Source organism: Monodelphis domestica, chromosome 1, assembly GCF_027887165.1.
Source record: "Monodelphis domestica isolate mMonDom1 chromosome 1, mMonDom1.pri, whole genome shotgun sequence".
In the NCBI taxonomy this organism is placed as follows: domain Eukaryota; kingdom Metazoa; phylum Chordata; class Mammalia; order Didelphimorphia; family Didelphidae; genus Monodelphis; species Monodelphis domestica.
The window spans coordinates 315,292,555-315,306,729 of record NC_077227.1 but is presented as its reverse complement, the minus strand read 5'-3'; the positions used below and the strand labels follow the sequence as shown (position 1 = coordinate 315,306,729).

Genomic DNA, 14,175 nt, shown 5'->3' with positions numbered 1-14,175 from the left:
CTGCCCCTCTAATTCTCTAATTCTAAAATTGTGAGTCTAAGAATCTTTCCAATATACTATGGTGTCATTTTTTATCAATGATGTATTTCAGATTTCAAATTCAAATCCGAGCCCCTGATGGAAATGCATTGTTTGGTAAAAAATATACCATTTGCTTTGTGGGTTATTTTCTTTACTGGGGGCCTTTTTCCTTGTCCCACTTCAGTCCTGACTCATAACCTCTAAGAATAAAGCCAGAATTTAGGTCTGTCCAGAAAGGGAAATATGTCAAAACTCACCCTGCCACCTCCTCCTTGAAGCCTTCTATGACTATTCTAGCTTAGTCTCCTCCTCCTTTGAACTCCTCGGGCACTTTAAGAATCTGAATTACACAGTCTAGCCCTGATTCCATTTAGACTGGCTTTATGCTATTTCCTGTGAGTCAGATTTATCAGCGTCTTTGGAGGGTAGAGGCTGTATTTTATGCACATTTTGTTTCCCTCCAGGGCCTTTACAAGGGCCTGCCTACCCACCTAGCTCTCAAGTCGCTGCAGGGGTTCAGTGTAAATCCTAATTGATGCTAGATTTCCCCGTCGGAACCAATCTGTCCAGGAGCTCTGAAGACATCCATGTGGGAAAACGTATCTAGTCTTTGGAAGCCCTGCCAGGCCCAGGCCCAGTCAGGAGAACTATTTGGGAGGTGTCTTAATGGGTGTGTTGGGCCCTTCTGGGTCCTAGCAGGATTAGCAATGAAGAAGTGGGCGGGGCTTTGGGCTCAGCCTAACCAATCTGTCCTTAAGACATAGCGAGGTTCGCCGGCAGTCAGTTACAGATCAACTTTGAGCAGAGGCCAGAGAGCAAATAAATAAGAGTTAATAATAACTGTGCGCAGGCTGGCCGCTCAGAAAGTCCCAACGTCAGAGCTGGCAGGAGCCCTTAGGGATCATCCAATCCAAACCCCTCGTCTTTGACATGGGAAAACCTTGAAACTAGAACCTCGGAGAAGTGAGGAGACTTGCCCAAGGTCACGAATAGCAGCAAAATCAGGATTCAAACCAAGGTCTTCCAAATTCAAACTCAGTGTTCTTTCTTCTCCACCACGCTGGCTCTGCCCCTCCTCCATGAGGAGGCAGGGAGGGGCCAGATGCCTCTGGACACCCTCTGCACCAAGCAGAAAACAGCTGGAACCCCGCCAGGCCCTGGGCCAGAGCTGGGGCTGAAGTGTGGGGTGGAGGGGCCTGGTTAAGCGTTAACCTGCCCCTTGGACAGAAGCCAGGGTCAACCTGAGCTCTATTAAGTAATGAGCTCTGCCTGAGCCTCGGCCCCGGGCCTGCTGGGGGCCCACGGAGAGAATGCACTGCCCTCTCTCCCGAGAAGGTGGGGTAGGAAGCACCGGGATGGGGCAGCTGGGCATCCAGTCTCTCCTCGATCCATCTCGTTCCCTTTGGAGCTCTCCGAGTTAGCGCAGCGCCTCCTTCCTGCAAAGGGAGCTGGGCTGTGGAGGGTGCGGGGTGGCTCCAGATCTCCTGCCACCTCTGCCAGGCGCCGCCTGGGTCCCTAACCGTATCCCTTAAGCTTCTGCACTTTGGATTTGTGCGTGCCCGAAGTGGGTAGAAGGCGGGGGTGGGTCTGGGCTGTAGACTGCGGGATGGAAGGAGGGGGCAGCCAGGATTTCATCTTGCGGTCCTGAGTCCGAGTCCAATCATTCCCCATTCTCATCCTCATCCTCATCCCCGTCCCTATCTCCATCCCCATCCCCATCCCCATCCCCATCCCCATCCCAGTTCCTATCCCCCTGGGCGCTCAGTGCACACCTGGTTCCCAGCTCCCACGGCCCTAACCTGGATTTCCTGCTCTGGAAGAGGCGGGGGCGGAGAGAAGAGAGAGGGAGGGAGGGAGGGAAGAAGGGAAGGAGGGACTGGAGAGGGAGCCTGGAGGGGGCCGGGCTGCAGACAGAGGGAGGGGCGGGTCGGGCCGGGCCGGGCTGGAAGCCTCCTGCAGACGTCAGTAACCTGCTTGGCTAGGGCCGCCGGCGGCGCTGCTGCTGCTGCTGTTCCTGCTCCCGTGGCCGCAGAGGTAGAGCCAGCGCCGGGGCCGGGGCGGGCTGCCGAGCCGGCCCCGCTCAGCCAGGGCCATGTCCTAGCCGCCGAGCCGCGCCTCCGCGCCGCGCCAAGCCGGCCGGGCCGGGCAGGGCCCGGGCTGCCCGGCCGCCGCGCCCGGGGCTCCAGCCGACTCCACGCCTGGAGGACAGGGAGGAGGAGGTGGCGGCTGCGGCGGCGGAGCTGCTGGTAGGAGCCCGGGCCCCGGACTGGGGGACCCGAGGCCGGAGCAGGTGAGTGAACCCCCTCTACTCCTCCCCCCCCCCGCCCCCCAAGCCCGGTTTTCCTTCTGCTGCCGGCCCCGGGCCCGCTCCGCCCCACACCTGCGTGGGCACCGGCGCTAACCTGGTCTAGGGAAGCCCGCTCGTTGCAGGGGGCCTCGGCCCACCTGGGCGCGCGCTCCGCCCTCTCCCGGGCCAGACAAAGGCGCGCGTCCCTGGTGTCCCCAGGTGCGGGGCCCGGCTAGACCCCCTCCACCCCCCAGCCTGGACTGTCAGCGCAGCGCGGGCGCGGCGGGGCTGGGGGAGGGGAGTGTGTCATCCTGTCGCACTGTCCCACTGTCCCACTTTCAGTCTCGATCCGCGGTGGGTGGTGGGTGGGTGGGTGCTGGGGATTAGGAAAAGGGACTGGGGTGTGAGTGTCTCTGGCAGTCGCCTCTGAATCTCTGCGGGGCGGGGATGGCTCTTAAGGCCGCAGCCATTGCTGCGAGAGGGGTGAGCGCTGATTCAGGATAAGGCCTTTTTTCCTCCCCTCCTCCCTCTTTCCCTGTCCCTGCCTCTGCCTTCTTTTTCCTCATTCCCCGTTCCTGTTCTCTTCTCTCCTTCTTTCCTCCCTACCTCCCCTTTTCCACGTCCCTGTTCTCTCTCCTCCTTTTCTCTCTGCCTCCCCCTTTCCATGTCCCTGTGCTCTTCCCTTTTCTCCTGTCTCCTCCTTTCTTGTCCTTGTTCTCCCTCTTTTCTTCCTTGTCTCCCCTTTCCTGTCCCTGTTATTTGCGTTTCATGTTCTCATTGCTTTTCCCTTTCCCTTTCTCCCCATCCTCCTTCTGTCTCTCTTCCATCTTCTCCATCTCTTATATACTTGTCTCTTCTCTAACCCTTGTCTTCCCCAATTCTGTCCTTATCTCTCCTCCCCTCCCTTGAGTCTCTGCCTCCCCATCTTTGTGTTTCTCTAACTCTTTACCTCCTTGTTTCTCTCTTTGTCTCTTTCCTCCCTGCCATCTCTCGTCTCTTCTCTCCCTGTTGTCTCTTCCCCCTACCTCTTGTCTCTTTTTCTCTCTCTCCCTTCCCTACTGTTTGTCTGCTTTCTACTTTCTTGCTATCCCCTCTCAATCTGCCTTTATCTCTTCTCCCCCTTTTCCCTCCTCCTGTCACTTGCCTCTCTCAATCCTTGAATTTAGTTTCTGTAGTTTCTTCAGTAGAGGCTCAGTTTTTTTCTGAGAGAGGAGTTCATGATATGAATTATTTTTCCTTATTACTAGCCAATACCAGTAAAGGTCTGCAACCACAAGTGTGTAGGATGGGACTAGACAGGACAGGATTGCCTACTGGGTAGTAAGAGCTCTGTGCTTTAGGCCCTTTGGGGCTGGAGCCTGTGTGTTTGTGTTTTTTGAGGTGGGGAGTACCTTCTCATACTTCCCTCTACAGCATCCCTCTCATCTCAGGAGTTTGTCATTAGCTTTATCATCTTGGATAAGTTGTTTCAGTTTTTTCAACTTCAGTGTCCTGAAAAATGGGGTCCTATAAAATGGGGATAATAATACTCAGACTACCTACCTTACTAGGTTGTTGTGAGGAATGTGCTTTAAGGTTTAAAAAGCTCTACTGGAATGGAAATTAGTATAATTATTATCTGGCTTCTGTTTGAATACTTTCTAGAACTGAGTGCTCACTATTTTATAAGGTAGCCCATTGCCTTTTTTGTGCAGATTTGATTGTTAGGAAGTTCTTTCTTATTTTAAACTGTTTTTCTGTAATTCCTCTAATTGGTCTTAGTATTCATTTGTTTTCCATTGACTGATTTTTTTTTACCAGGTTTGATATGGATGAGAAGATTTCAATCTTAGGAGCAGAAATGTTTGGGAAGACCCTCCTGTTCAGGGAAGGCTCTTAGGTCAGATATATTCCTGGCTCTAGGCCTTCAAGATTCTTAGTATGAATGTAATAAGGAAAAAAAAATGCCTTGAATGAAAGGCAGAATCCAGAACAGAACTGGAAGGGACATTAGGGACATCTCTTCCAGGAGTTTTATTTGATAGATATGATCTTCAGGCTCAGAAAGAAGTGAGTTGTCCAAGGTCACAAAGCATAATGGTAACTGGTCAAGATTTTTTTTCCTTCCTACACCTCACTAGTAGAATTGAATGGAGTAGAATGCCCCCAGAGGATTGTCTGGCTTTAAAAATCTTATTTGCAAACACATCTTTTGGGGATTGATTGGCAGCTACCTGAAAGCTAGAGCCTTTGGAATAAATATGAGAAGACAGTGAAGGAGGGAGGGAGTTCTACAGAAATAAATATCTATTTCCCCTAGTTGCCCAGATTCCCAGAGGACATCCTCCCTCTGACACTTGCTACTTGTATGCAAGTCCTTAACTTTAGTTTCCTTATGTGAACACTGAAGGGTTTGGACTAGATAGCCTCTGAGGTCCTGTCTAGATCTAAACTTTAAATTACAGGGAGGTGGATAATAAGGAATAAACTTCCTAACATTAGAGCTGTCCAGGGATGCCTCCAGAGATGGTGGATCTCCTCTTTACTTGAAGTCTTTGAGGAAGAGTCTGGATGACTGTGGAATGAAGCAGAGATTCCTAAAGGGGTTATATTAGTTGCCTTCATCTTCTTTTTAAAAAACTCTTCCCTTTTGTCTTAGTATCAGTCTAAGACAGAAGAGTGAAAAGGGCTAGACAATTACAGTTAAGTGACTTGCACGTGATCACATAATTAGGAAGTGTCTGAGGTCAAATTTTAATCCAGACCCTCTGGACTTCAGACCCGGTGCTCTAACCATTATATTAGCTAGCTGCCCCCATTAGATGCCTTCTGAAAAGCTTCTGAGATTTTATGCCTCACTAGCCTCCATACTTTGGACCATATGAACAGATCTTACTAAGCAGTATTAATATAATCTAACGAGTATTTTTGAGGCACCCAAATAAGTATTGGGTGCTAAGAATGTCAAGACAAAAACAAAACAGTCTCACCTTGAGAGATTCCATTCTGGAGTGGTATGCCTAGGATGCAAAGCAGAGACATTATGAGGCAAAAGTGTTAATTATTATTATTTGATTTATTTTTTACTATATGCTTAGTAAGTACCACCATTAACAAACATTTAACTAAACAAATACATAAAAAATGATGCTTGAATTTAAACAAATGCACAAATCCACAAACTCCACATTGTTTACTAGTTTAAAAAGACATAAATTATATATTTGTGCTAATATAAATATCTTTTGAGTTCCTTTTGGATTTGTTTTCTTTTGATAACTTTTTTCTCTTGATTTTGTGGCTGTTATTTTTTAAATTTAATTATAGTATTTATTAATCTTTTTTCTCTTTTCCAGTGCTAATAATTAAAGGCCTCTTATAAGACATGGAATATAAATTGAGCCTTGAAGGAAGTCAGAGACTTTAAAAAGTAGAAATAAGACCTGAGGGACAGCCTGTGCCATGGCTTGCTCAGAGAATAGCAAATTGGCCAGTTTGGCTGAAACATGGAATGTGTAAAGGGATGGAATGTGTAAGAATACTGGAAAGGTAGCCTGGAGACATATTGTGAAGGAACAGGAAACCCATGCAGGGTCCTCTAAGAGTTCACAGTCCAGAGAGAGTAGGGAAACTCGGGCTTTCCCCTGGAGCCCCTGGTCTGATTAAGACCTCCTCGAGTCGCTCTCTCCTCAGACCCTGAAGTTTCAAATTCACTGTGGAAGTCTAGCTAGTAGGGCTGTAAGCTAACATGCCTAGACTTACCAAGTTTGTCACATGGTATGTTTTCCCATGTGGTATGCTGCTTGGTATTTCTGTAATGTTTTGTAAATCACAAAGAATCAGGCACAGAGAATGGAGTAGTGGATATTGAACCAGTCAGTAAGCATTTATTTATTTATTTATTTTTAAAACCTTTACCTTCTGTCAGTGTCAATTATTCTAAGACAGAAGAAGAGCAAGGGCTAGGCAATCAGGATCAAGTGCCTTGCCCAGGGTCACACAACTAGGAAGTATCTGAGTTCAGATTTGAAACCAGGTCCTCCTGACTCCAGGTCTGGCTCTCTACCCCTGGTGCTTCCTAGCTGCCTTTCAATAAGCATTTATTAAGCACCCACTATGTATCAGTTAAATACTGAGGATACAAAAAGGAGGAAAAAGTTCCTTTTCTCAAAGAAATCACAGCCTAAGTGGGGAGACAAGTAAACAGATATGTTTGAGCAAGTTATATAAAGGAATAATAGTAAATAACTAACATTGGGAAGGCACTAGAATTAAGAGGAGTCAGTCACTTTCTAGCTGTGTGACCCTGGGCAAGTCACTGAACCCAGATTGTCTAGCCCTTGCCACTCTTATATTTTAGAATTGGTTCTAAGACAGAAGGTAAGGGTTTAAAAAAAAAAAGAAGATAAAAAGAGGAATCTGAAAAGATTTCTTAGAGATGGTAGGCTTTTAGCTGGGACTTGAAGAAAGACAAGGAAACCAAAAGGTAGAGTTGATGAAGGAGGACATTCTAGGTCTGGGGGACAGCCAGAGAAAGTGCCCGGAGCCAAGAGATGGAGCCTCTTTGTTTGAGCTGGTTGTAGCACCAAGTCCCACTTCTGACATATCTGGGCAAGTCACGTAGGACATTCTCTAAGACTACAAGTTGAAAAGGTGGTGTGGGCTCGAATGGGTAGAGGAAGTTTCCTCATCAAGGTGTTTCCCATACCAATGAAATCCCAGATCTCAATCTTATCCTCTATGCGCTTTGTAAATCATAAAATGTTGTCAAAATGTCATCTATTCTCATGATATAGTCAAGTAATCACTAGGTCCTGTTTGGATTAGAGCCAGGGACCAGGAAGGAGATTTAAGCCAGTCCTAGTGACGGAAGAGCATCCTTGCACTCAGGACCAGGGTCTGGGAAGCTTGGGGTGGGCTGGGAACTTTCTTGCTCCCCAAATGATCAGACGGCTGACTTGGCAGAGATCACAAGTCCGTTGTGTCTCTCCTGGCTTTTCCTGGAGTGAATTATCAGATGGTATCAGGACAAGACTGCTCCCGTTAAATAGGAAGGCCTGTATTCAATGAAGCTGTATTCTTGATAACCTCCAACCCACCCCCCTTCCTGGACAACAGGCCTGACCATGCTTATCAGCTGATGTCCTGTGGCAGGAGCTAGTGTTACTCCAGCCTTTGGCTGACTTGCTATGCTGGGTGTCTCTGAGGCTTGAGGCCCTTATCTGGGTTGTTTGGAGGGTGAGAACAAGGAAGGACAGGCTCCGGGGTCCTCGGGTGGGAGGCCCCCCCCCCCCCCCCCCCCCCCCGAAAGGCAGAAGCATTCTTCAATAAGGGAGAGCAGAATTAGAGAGAAGAACCAGGTGATTCCTTTGGCAGAAAGGATGAAAGAAGCCTGAGGCTAGTGTAGTATTTGGCCTTAAGCAAGATTTTAAGACAACTATTTCCCTACTGAATCACTTTCTTTTTCAAAATAAGTTTTTATCGATATTTTCTGTTTCTTTCATCACCATATATCCTATATCCTGTCGTATTCTTTGTGTCCTGCTGATGCCTGAATGGGAGAGAACCAAGGGAATAACCATGACTAATAAATAATGCGATCTGGTGAGTCGGGTACCAGATCTGACCTGGAGTCAAAGCTGGTAATGGCATAACAGCAGAGTAGGAAAAGATTATTGACTTGAGACCTAGGTTTGAATCTCTTATTTGCTATTTCCTGTGTGATATGGGGCAATCATTGCCCTCCTTGGGACCCAGCTTGCCTACCTTCTAGAGAAGGGGGAAAGGGAGATATGGTTGGAAAGAGCACTAAATTTTGGATCATTTTGGACCTCTGTTTTCTCACCTGTAAAATCAGAGGATGGCTCTAGATCATAGAGACAGCAAACTATAGTCCAAAGGATTTTATTTAACAATGTTAAAAAAATTCTTAGTTCAATTGCTATACAAAAAGAGCTGGTACAATCTGACTTATTGTGGTTGTAGCTTCCACCCTTGCTCTAGGGTGCTTCTAATATCCCCTCCAGCTCCAAGTCCCCTCTATGTATGATCCTATTACTAATTTAAGATTGCCTGGTCTCCTTACAACCTTCAAAGTGTGGCAGGCTTGCACTGCATTAGAATGTAGTTTTCTTTGCCTTCAGATCCTGACCTTCATTCAAGAAATTAGCCCATCCTATTTCCTTTCAGAATCTTCCCCTGCTTATTTCCAGTCCCAGTAAACTTTCCTCTAACCCTCTCCCTTCCTCTCACCATAATTCTCCATTGATTAGGGTGTTTCCTGAGGGTTAAACCTGGATCCTTAGTCACAGATGGAACCCCGCAAGGGCAAAGTTTTAAACTGATGCATCTTTCCCGGATCCTAACCTATGAGCTCTCTGAGGGCAGAGACCTTATCTTCCCTCACAGTGGAGTAGAGAATAGGGTAAAACATGTCTGAGGGTTCCCCGTCTCTACTCTATGGCCTCATAGGGGAGCTGGCAGTCCCTGAGATAATAGGTAAGCTCTGGGCAGTGGTTCTTGCATGAGTTTGACTTGATCAAGGATACTTTTTTTGGCGCTATTAGAGAATAAGGTTTATTAAGGAGGGGAAGGTTTCTCTAGGTGGTTACTGCTGGTTCTATCTTCCTTGCTGGCCTCAAGGTATAAATCTTTTAGCTATGTGCAGAAACTCTTCTCATTTCTCACCCTTTCGAAGCCTTTGGAGTTGTAGGAATCACATAAGATCACTGTAATGCATTTATCATGTAAGATTGTGTATTATTGTGATCAGTGTTTGTGCTTTATATTCCTACTAGACTGTGAACTCTGTGAGGGTAGGGATCCTGCTTTATTTAAACATTGTATCACTGCTGAAGAAGGATATGGCTTTATATACAGCAGGTGCTTAATGTCTGTTGAATGAATGAATTATGAGGTTTTGAGTTGAAGGGGACTTTAGAGATCTTTTAGGATAAAGATGACAAACTAGGTGCCCTCCAGGACCTCAAAATATCCCAACAAGCAGGGAGCCAGATTTAAATGTAGTTGGGAAATTTGACAAAATAAATAAAAACAATACAACCTTAATATTAATTTATGGTTTTCTAATTCAATATAGTCTGGTGGGATCCATTTCTATTTGAGTTTGACACCACACCGGATTCAGGCTAATCTCATTTTGCAAATGGGGAAACTGAGACTTAGATTAAGTGATTTTTCCTTGTAGTAAGTAGCAGAATCGGGATATGAACCTAGGTCTTAAGGTCCAATATCTTAACTTTTTTTTTCCAGAAGGCTCAAAGAAGAAGTGGCAACTAACAAGATGAGTGTGACATCATGGTTTCTGGTGAGCAGCAGTGGAACACGCCACCGCCTCCCAAGAGAAATGATATTTGTTGGCCGGGATGACTGTGAGCTGATGCTTCAGGTAAGTGTGACTTGAGGAAAGAGCTGGTTTCCTTCACTGGAATGGACCTTCTATTGAAACCTCTGACATCAGATGCTTCCTGTGTTAGGTGGTTCCCACAGAGTGTTGATCAGTGGATTTCCCTGTCTTACAGAGTATACTGGAATGCTTCAGGAAGTAGTGATTCCTTGTCACTTGGAGGTCTTCAGGCAGAAATCTTATACCCATTTGTCTAGTATATTATTGAGAGGATTTCTGATGTCGTGTTGGTTTGGAGTGAAGCTCTGAGGTCCCTTCCAGGTCTAAGATTATGTGATTTGGTGTTTGCTGGTCCTAAGTCTCAGTCTTTCAACTGGTGTCAAATGGGGCAATTACTTACTGGCAATGGAAGAGCCAGAGCTGCCCATGCAGAATAGGGCACAGATGCATTTTCTGGAAGGGACTGGGTTAGAGGCTGGGGCGAGAGAGGAGTTGAATAATTTGCTCATCATCTGGTTCCTATTAGATTCTGAGGCTCATTGAAAATGTGTTCTAGAAGGGACCATGCTTCTAGTTCCTTTAGAGACAATCTAGTCCAACTTTTTCATTTTATAGCGGAAGAAGAAAGACAGAAAGTTAGTACAGCCACCCTAAAATATCAGAGCTCAAAAAGATACTGGAACAAAGACCATGGATTGTTAAAGCTGGAAGGAGCGTTAGAATTTAGAACATAGGATATCGGGAATGGGAGGAACATTAAAATAGAAAACAAATGTCAGAACTGGAAGGAAATTTAAACCATAGACTTTTCACGTTTTCATGAACCTCGGAACAAAGAACACGGAATGTTGGAGATGGAAAAGATGTTTAGAACATGGAACCTTGACTATTAAAGTAAGAAAGGGCCTTAGATACCATATAATGTTGTTTTCATTTACAAATGGAGGAACTGATGTCCATAAAGGAAAAGGGACTTGCCTAAGGTCATATAGAGTGGTGACAGAAATAAATTAACACTCAGGTCACTTAATTCCCAGATAGACATTTTTTTCCCCCTAATTTCTGTCAGTTCCTGACTTTGGGCCTGGGTTGGATTTGTACAGTATCCACACAGCTCATGATTTTCCATTCTGTTTTACTTTGGCAGTTCGTCCTTGTTTGGGATTGGGAGTCTATGTTTGTATTTTTCACAGTGAGTCATGCCAAGATATTGGCCTGCCCAGCTTAGCTCTGTCTGCCTGGGGAATGGGTGAAACTCAGTGTGCTACTGGGGTTGAGACCTGGGCATCAGTTCAGTTCTGTTCAAGACAATGAAATCTGCTAATTATCTGCTCAGTGCAAGGAATACAAAGATGGAAAGGAAAAAAAATGAGCCTACATTTTCTCCCCTCATGGAGCTTATAATCTACTGGGGAAAGGGTAGTGAGTGGCATACAAATAATTATGATACAAAGAAGAACATAGAGACAATGATAAGATCCAAGCAAAGTGCTCTAAGAAATTTTGAGAAGGAAAAACTCCTTTTCAGCATAAGACATAGGCATGTTGAACACAGACCTTGAAGGAAGAAAAGAATTTCCAAAGGAGTGCATTACAGGTAATGGGGATGACATAAGCAAATGCATGGAGGCAGGAAAAAGGATGAGTTAGAGGAGTGGTGAGTAAGCTAGTTTGGTTGGAATGTAGGGTGTGTGAAGTGTGACAGAAGCCTGGAAAGGTGTGTTGGTGTTAGATTGTAGGGGACCTTGAATAGCAGGCTTACGAAGTTTTTCTTTAGTTCTGGAGGTAATAGGGAGCCACTGAGAGTTGGCTTTAGTTTAAAAAAAAAATTTTATGGGAGTGATGTGATCAGAGGATGGGGTTAGGAAGATTGTTTTGTCAGCTATGTGAATAATGTCCTGGAGAGAGTTGAGGCTAGAAGCAGGAAGTCCAGGTGGGAGGCTATGGTGATAATGAAAATTTGTACTAAAATCTGTTAGAATGTGTCCATTAAAAAAATGTTTAAGTGCCTATGCTATGCTCAGTGTCAGTGACAGGAAGCCCAGGTTCCTATAGTCATAGATGAATTATACTAGAAGGGATTCTTAATTTTACAGAGGGATCAACAACTTATCTAGACCCTTGCAGGATCCAAACTTAGGTTCTCTGATGTCTAGTTCAATTCTTTTTGTTATGAGGTAGGCAGCATGGTATAGCTGATACAGACTGGGTTTGGAGCTAGGAAGATCTGAGTTCAAAGACCACCTTTGACACTTATTAGCTGTGTGATTGAAGGCAAGGCACTCCATCTTTGTGAGCTCAAATTTCTTCATTTGTGGGATGGGAATAATAGTATCAACCTCCTAGGGGTCTTGTGAGGATCAAATGAAACAATATTTGTAAAGTGCTTTGAAAACCTTAAAGCATTATATGAGTGCTAACTCTTATTATTGTTGTTACTATTACTCCTACTACCATCATCCCCATTAATAAAAACCACGCCATGATGCTATTGAATTGGGATCCTGATGTATTGATAAATGTTTAACAACCAGCTCTCTTACAATTTCCTTTTTTTTTTAAACCCTTACCTTCTGTCTTAGAATCAATAGTGTATTGTTTCTTTAAAACATTGTCATTTATTTAATTAAATAATTTAGAATATGTTTCCATGGTTACATGATTTGTATTCTTTCCCTCCCCCCCCCTCCGCACTCTTGTAGCAATTCAACTGGGTTTTTCTGTGTATTGATTCTAAGGCAGAAGAACAGTAAGGACTAGGCAATGGGGGTTAAATGACTTGCCCAGGGTCACACAGCCATATTTGTACCCAGGACCTCCTGTCTCTGACCCTGGTTCTCAATCTACTAAGTCACCTAGCTGCTTCCCAGAACTTTTTAAAAATTTTATTTCCCACCCTATTACATGTAAAAACAGTTTCCAATATTTTTTCAAAGAATATCGAGTCTCACATTCTCTCCTTCCTTTTCTCCTCACCAAGTTCCCTCTCCCCTTGAGATGATAAGCAGTCTCATATAGTTTTTATATGTGCAATCATGTAAAATATTTTTCCATATTAATCCTTTTGTGGAAGGAGATTCAAATACGAAAAAAAATTTAAAAAAATGAAACAAGTTTGCTTTGGTCTGGATTCAGACTTTATTAATTCTTTTTCTCTGGAAGCAGTTGACATTTTTTATTGTGAGTCCTTTTGGATTGTTTTGGATCCTTATATTACTGAAAATATCTGTTATTGCAGATGTTCATTGTAAAGTATTACTGTCACTATGTACAATGTTCTCTTAGTATTGCTTATTTCACTCTGCTTCAGTTCATGTAAGTTTTCCAGGTTTTTTTGAGCTCCTCCTGCTTATCATTTGTTGTCATTCATTGTCAAGAAGTCTTACAGCACAATAGTATCCTGTTATAATTCTCTACTATAACTTACTCAGCCATTCTCCAGGTGATGGGTATACCCTCACTTTCCAATTCTTTGCCTCCTAAACCCACAACTTACTTTTAAGTTTAATCTATACCCTTAGCATTTGCTCCCTCACTTTCTTATCTGGATAATCAGCCAAATAAAAATCAAGTCCTGGTTTATAGTGTTTCTTGATTACTGAGTTTTTAAATGCTTACAGTTTGGAGCAGCTAGGTAACTTGGTGGATACAGAACCAGGAGTCAGGAAGTTCTGGGCTCATATCTGGCCTCAGACATGTCCTAGCTGGGTGACCCTGGGCAAGTCACTTAACCTCGATTTCCTAACCTATACTGCTCTATGGCCTTGGAAGCAATACACTTAAGATACAAGGTAAGGGTTTAAAAAAAATGCCCCAGTAAAAATTTAGCAAGCGAGCTTCCTGAATAAGGGAGAGATGAAATATGGGCATAGATGAATGTGACACTAATCAGAATATGATAGAGGCATGAGAATTCAAAATGCTATTTAAATCAGAGGGGGAAATGTCAAGTCTCACTGGTGGGACTTCGGAAGGCTTCTTGGAGGAGGTAGCTCTTGACATTCTGTCTGGCATGATGAAGGAATAAATTACTTTTTTTTTTCATAGAGCATCTGCCTGGCAGCAGGACAACCTAAGTATGTAGAGTGGGGATACAAATACAGACACATACCACATCTTCTAGCTCTTTGGAAATCAGACTCCCAGCACTGGAAGAGACTTTGGGGATATCTAGTTCAACCCCTACTTGTTACAACATCCCTCCCAAGCAGTGATCTAGCCTTCACTTGAAGATTTCCAAATGATGGGAAACTCACTCTTCTGAGTCAGCCCATTCCACTGTTGGCTATCTCTCGTTGTAAGGAAATGTCTGCCTTATATTTATCTGACACTGCCTCCCTGTAACCTCTCCTCTCCCACACGCATTATTTCTAGTTGTGCCTTGTGGGGCCCAACCAAGCAAGTCTAACCCTTCTTTGACACAGTAGCCCTTCCAGTGAGCTATGGTGTCTCTTTTTTCTTCTTCAGGCTAATTGCTAAATGTCCCCAGTTTTCCTTTAATTGATTGTCATATGGAATAGGC

General features: G+C 44.6%; 1 protein-coding gene across 6 annotated transcripts in view; it reads left to right on the top strand.

Moving 5' to 3' along the window:
- The first annotated feature begins 1,979 nt into the window (after positions 1-1,979).
- The window catches only part of CEP170B (centrosomal protein 170B), a 123,110-nt gene continuing 110,914 nt past the window's right edge, over positions 1,980-14,175 (top strand). For 2 of the 6 annotated variants that reach the window (XM_056811176.1, XM_056811174.1), the window contains exons 1-2: positions 1,980-2,311; positions 9,560-9,695. In XM_056811176.1, the coding sequence (XP_056667154.1) occupies positions 9,591-9,695 (105 nt within the window). In that variant the 5' untranslated portion in view covers positions 1,980-2,311; positions 9,560-9,590. Of the gene's footprint in view, positions 2,312-5,883; positions 6,167-9,559; positions 9,696-14,175 lie in introns of those variants that run through there. The other 4 variants (XM_056811173.1, XM_056811170.1, XM_056811172.1 and 1 more) reach the window with 4 other exon arrangements.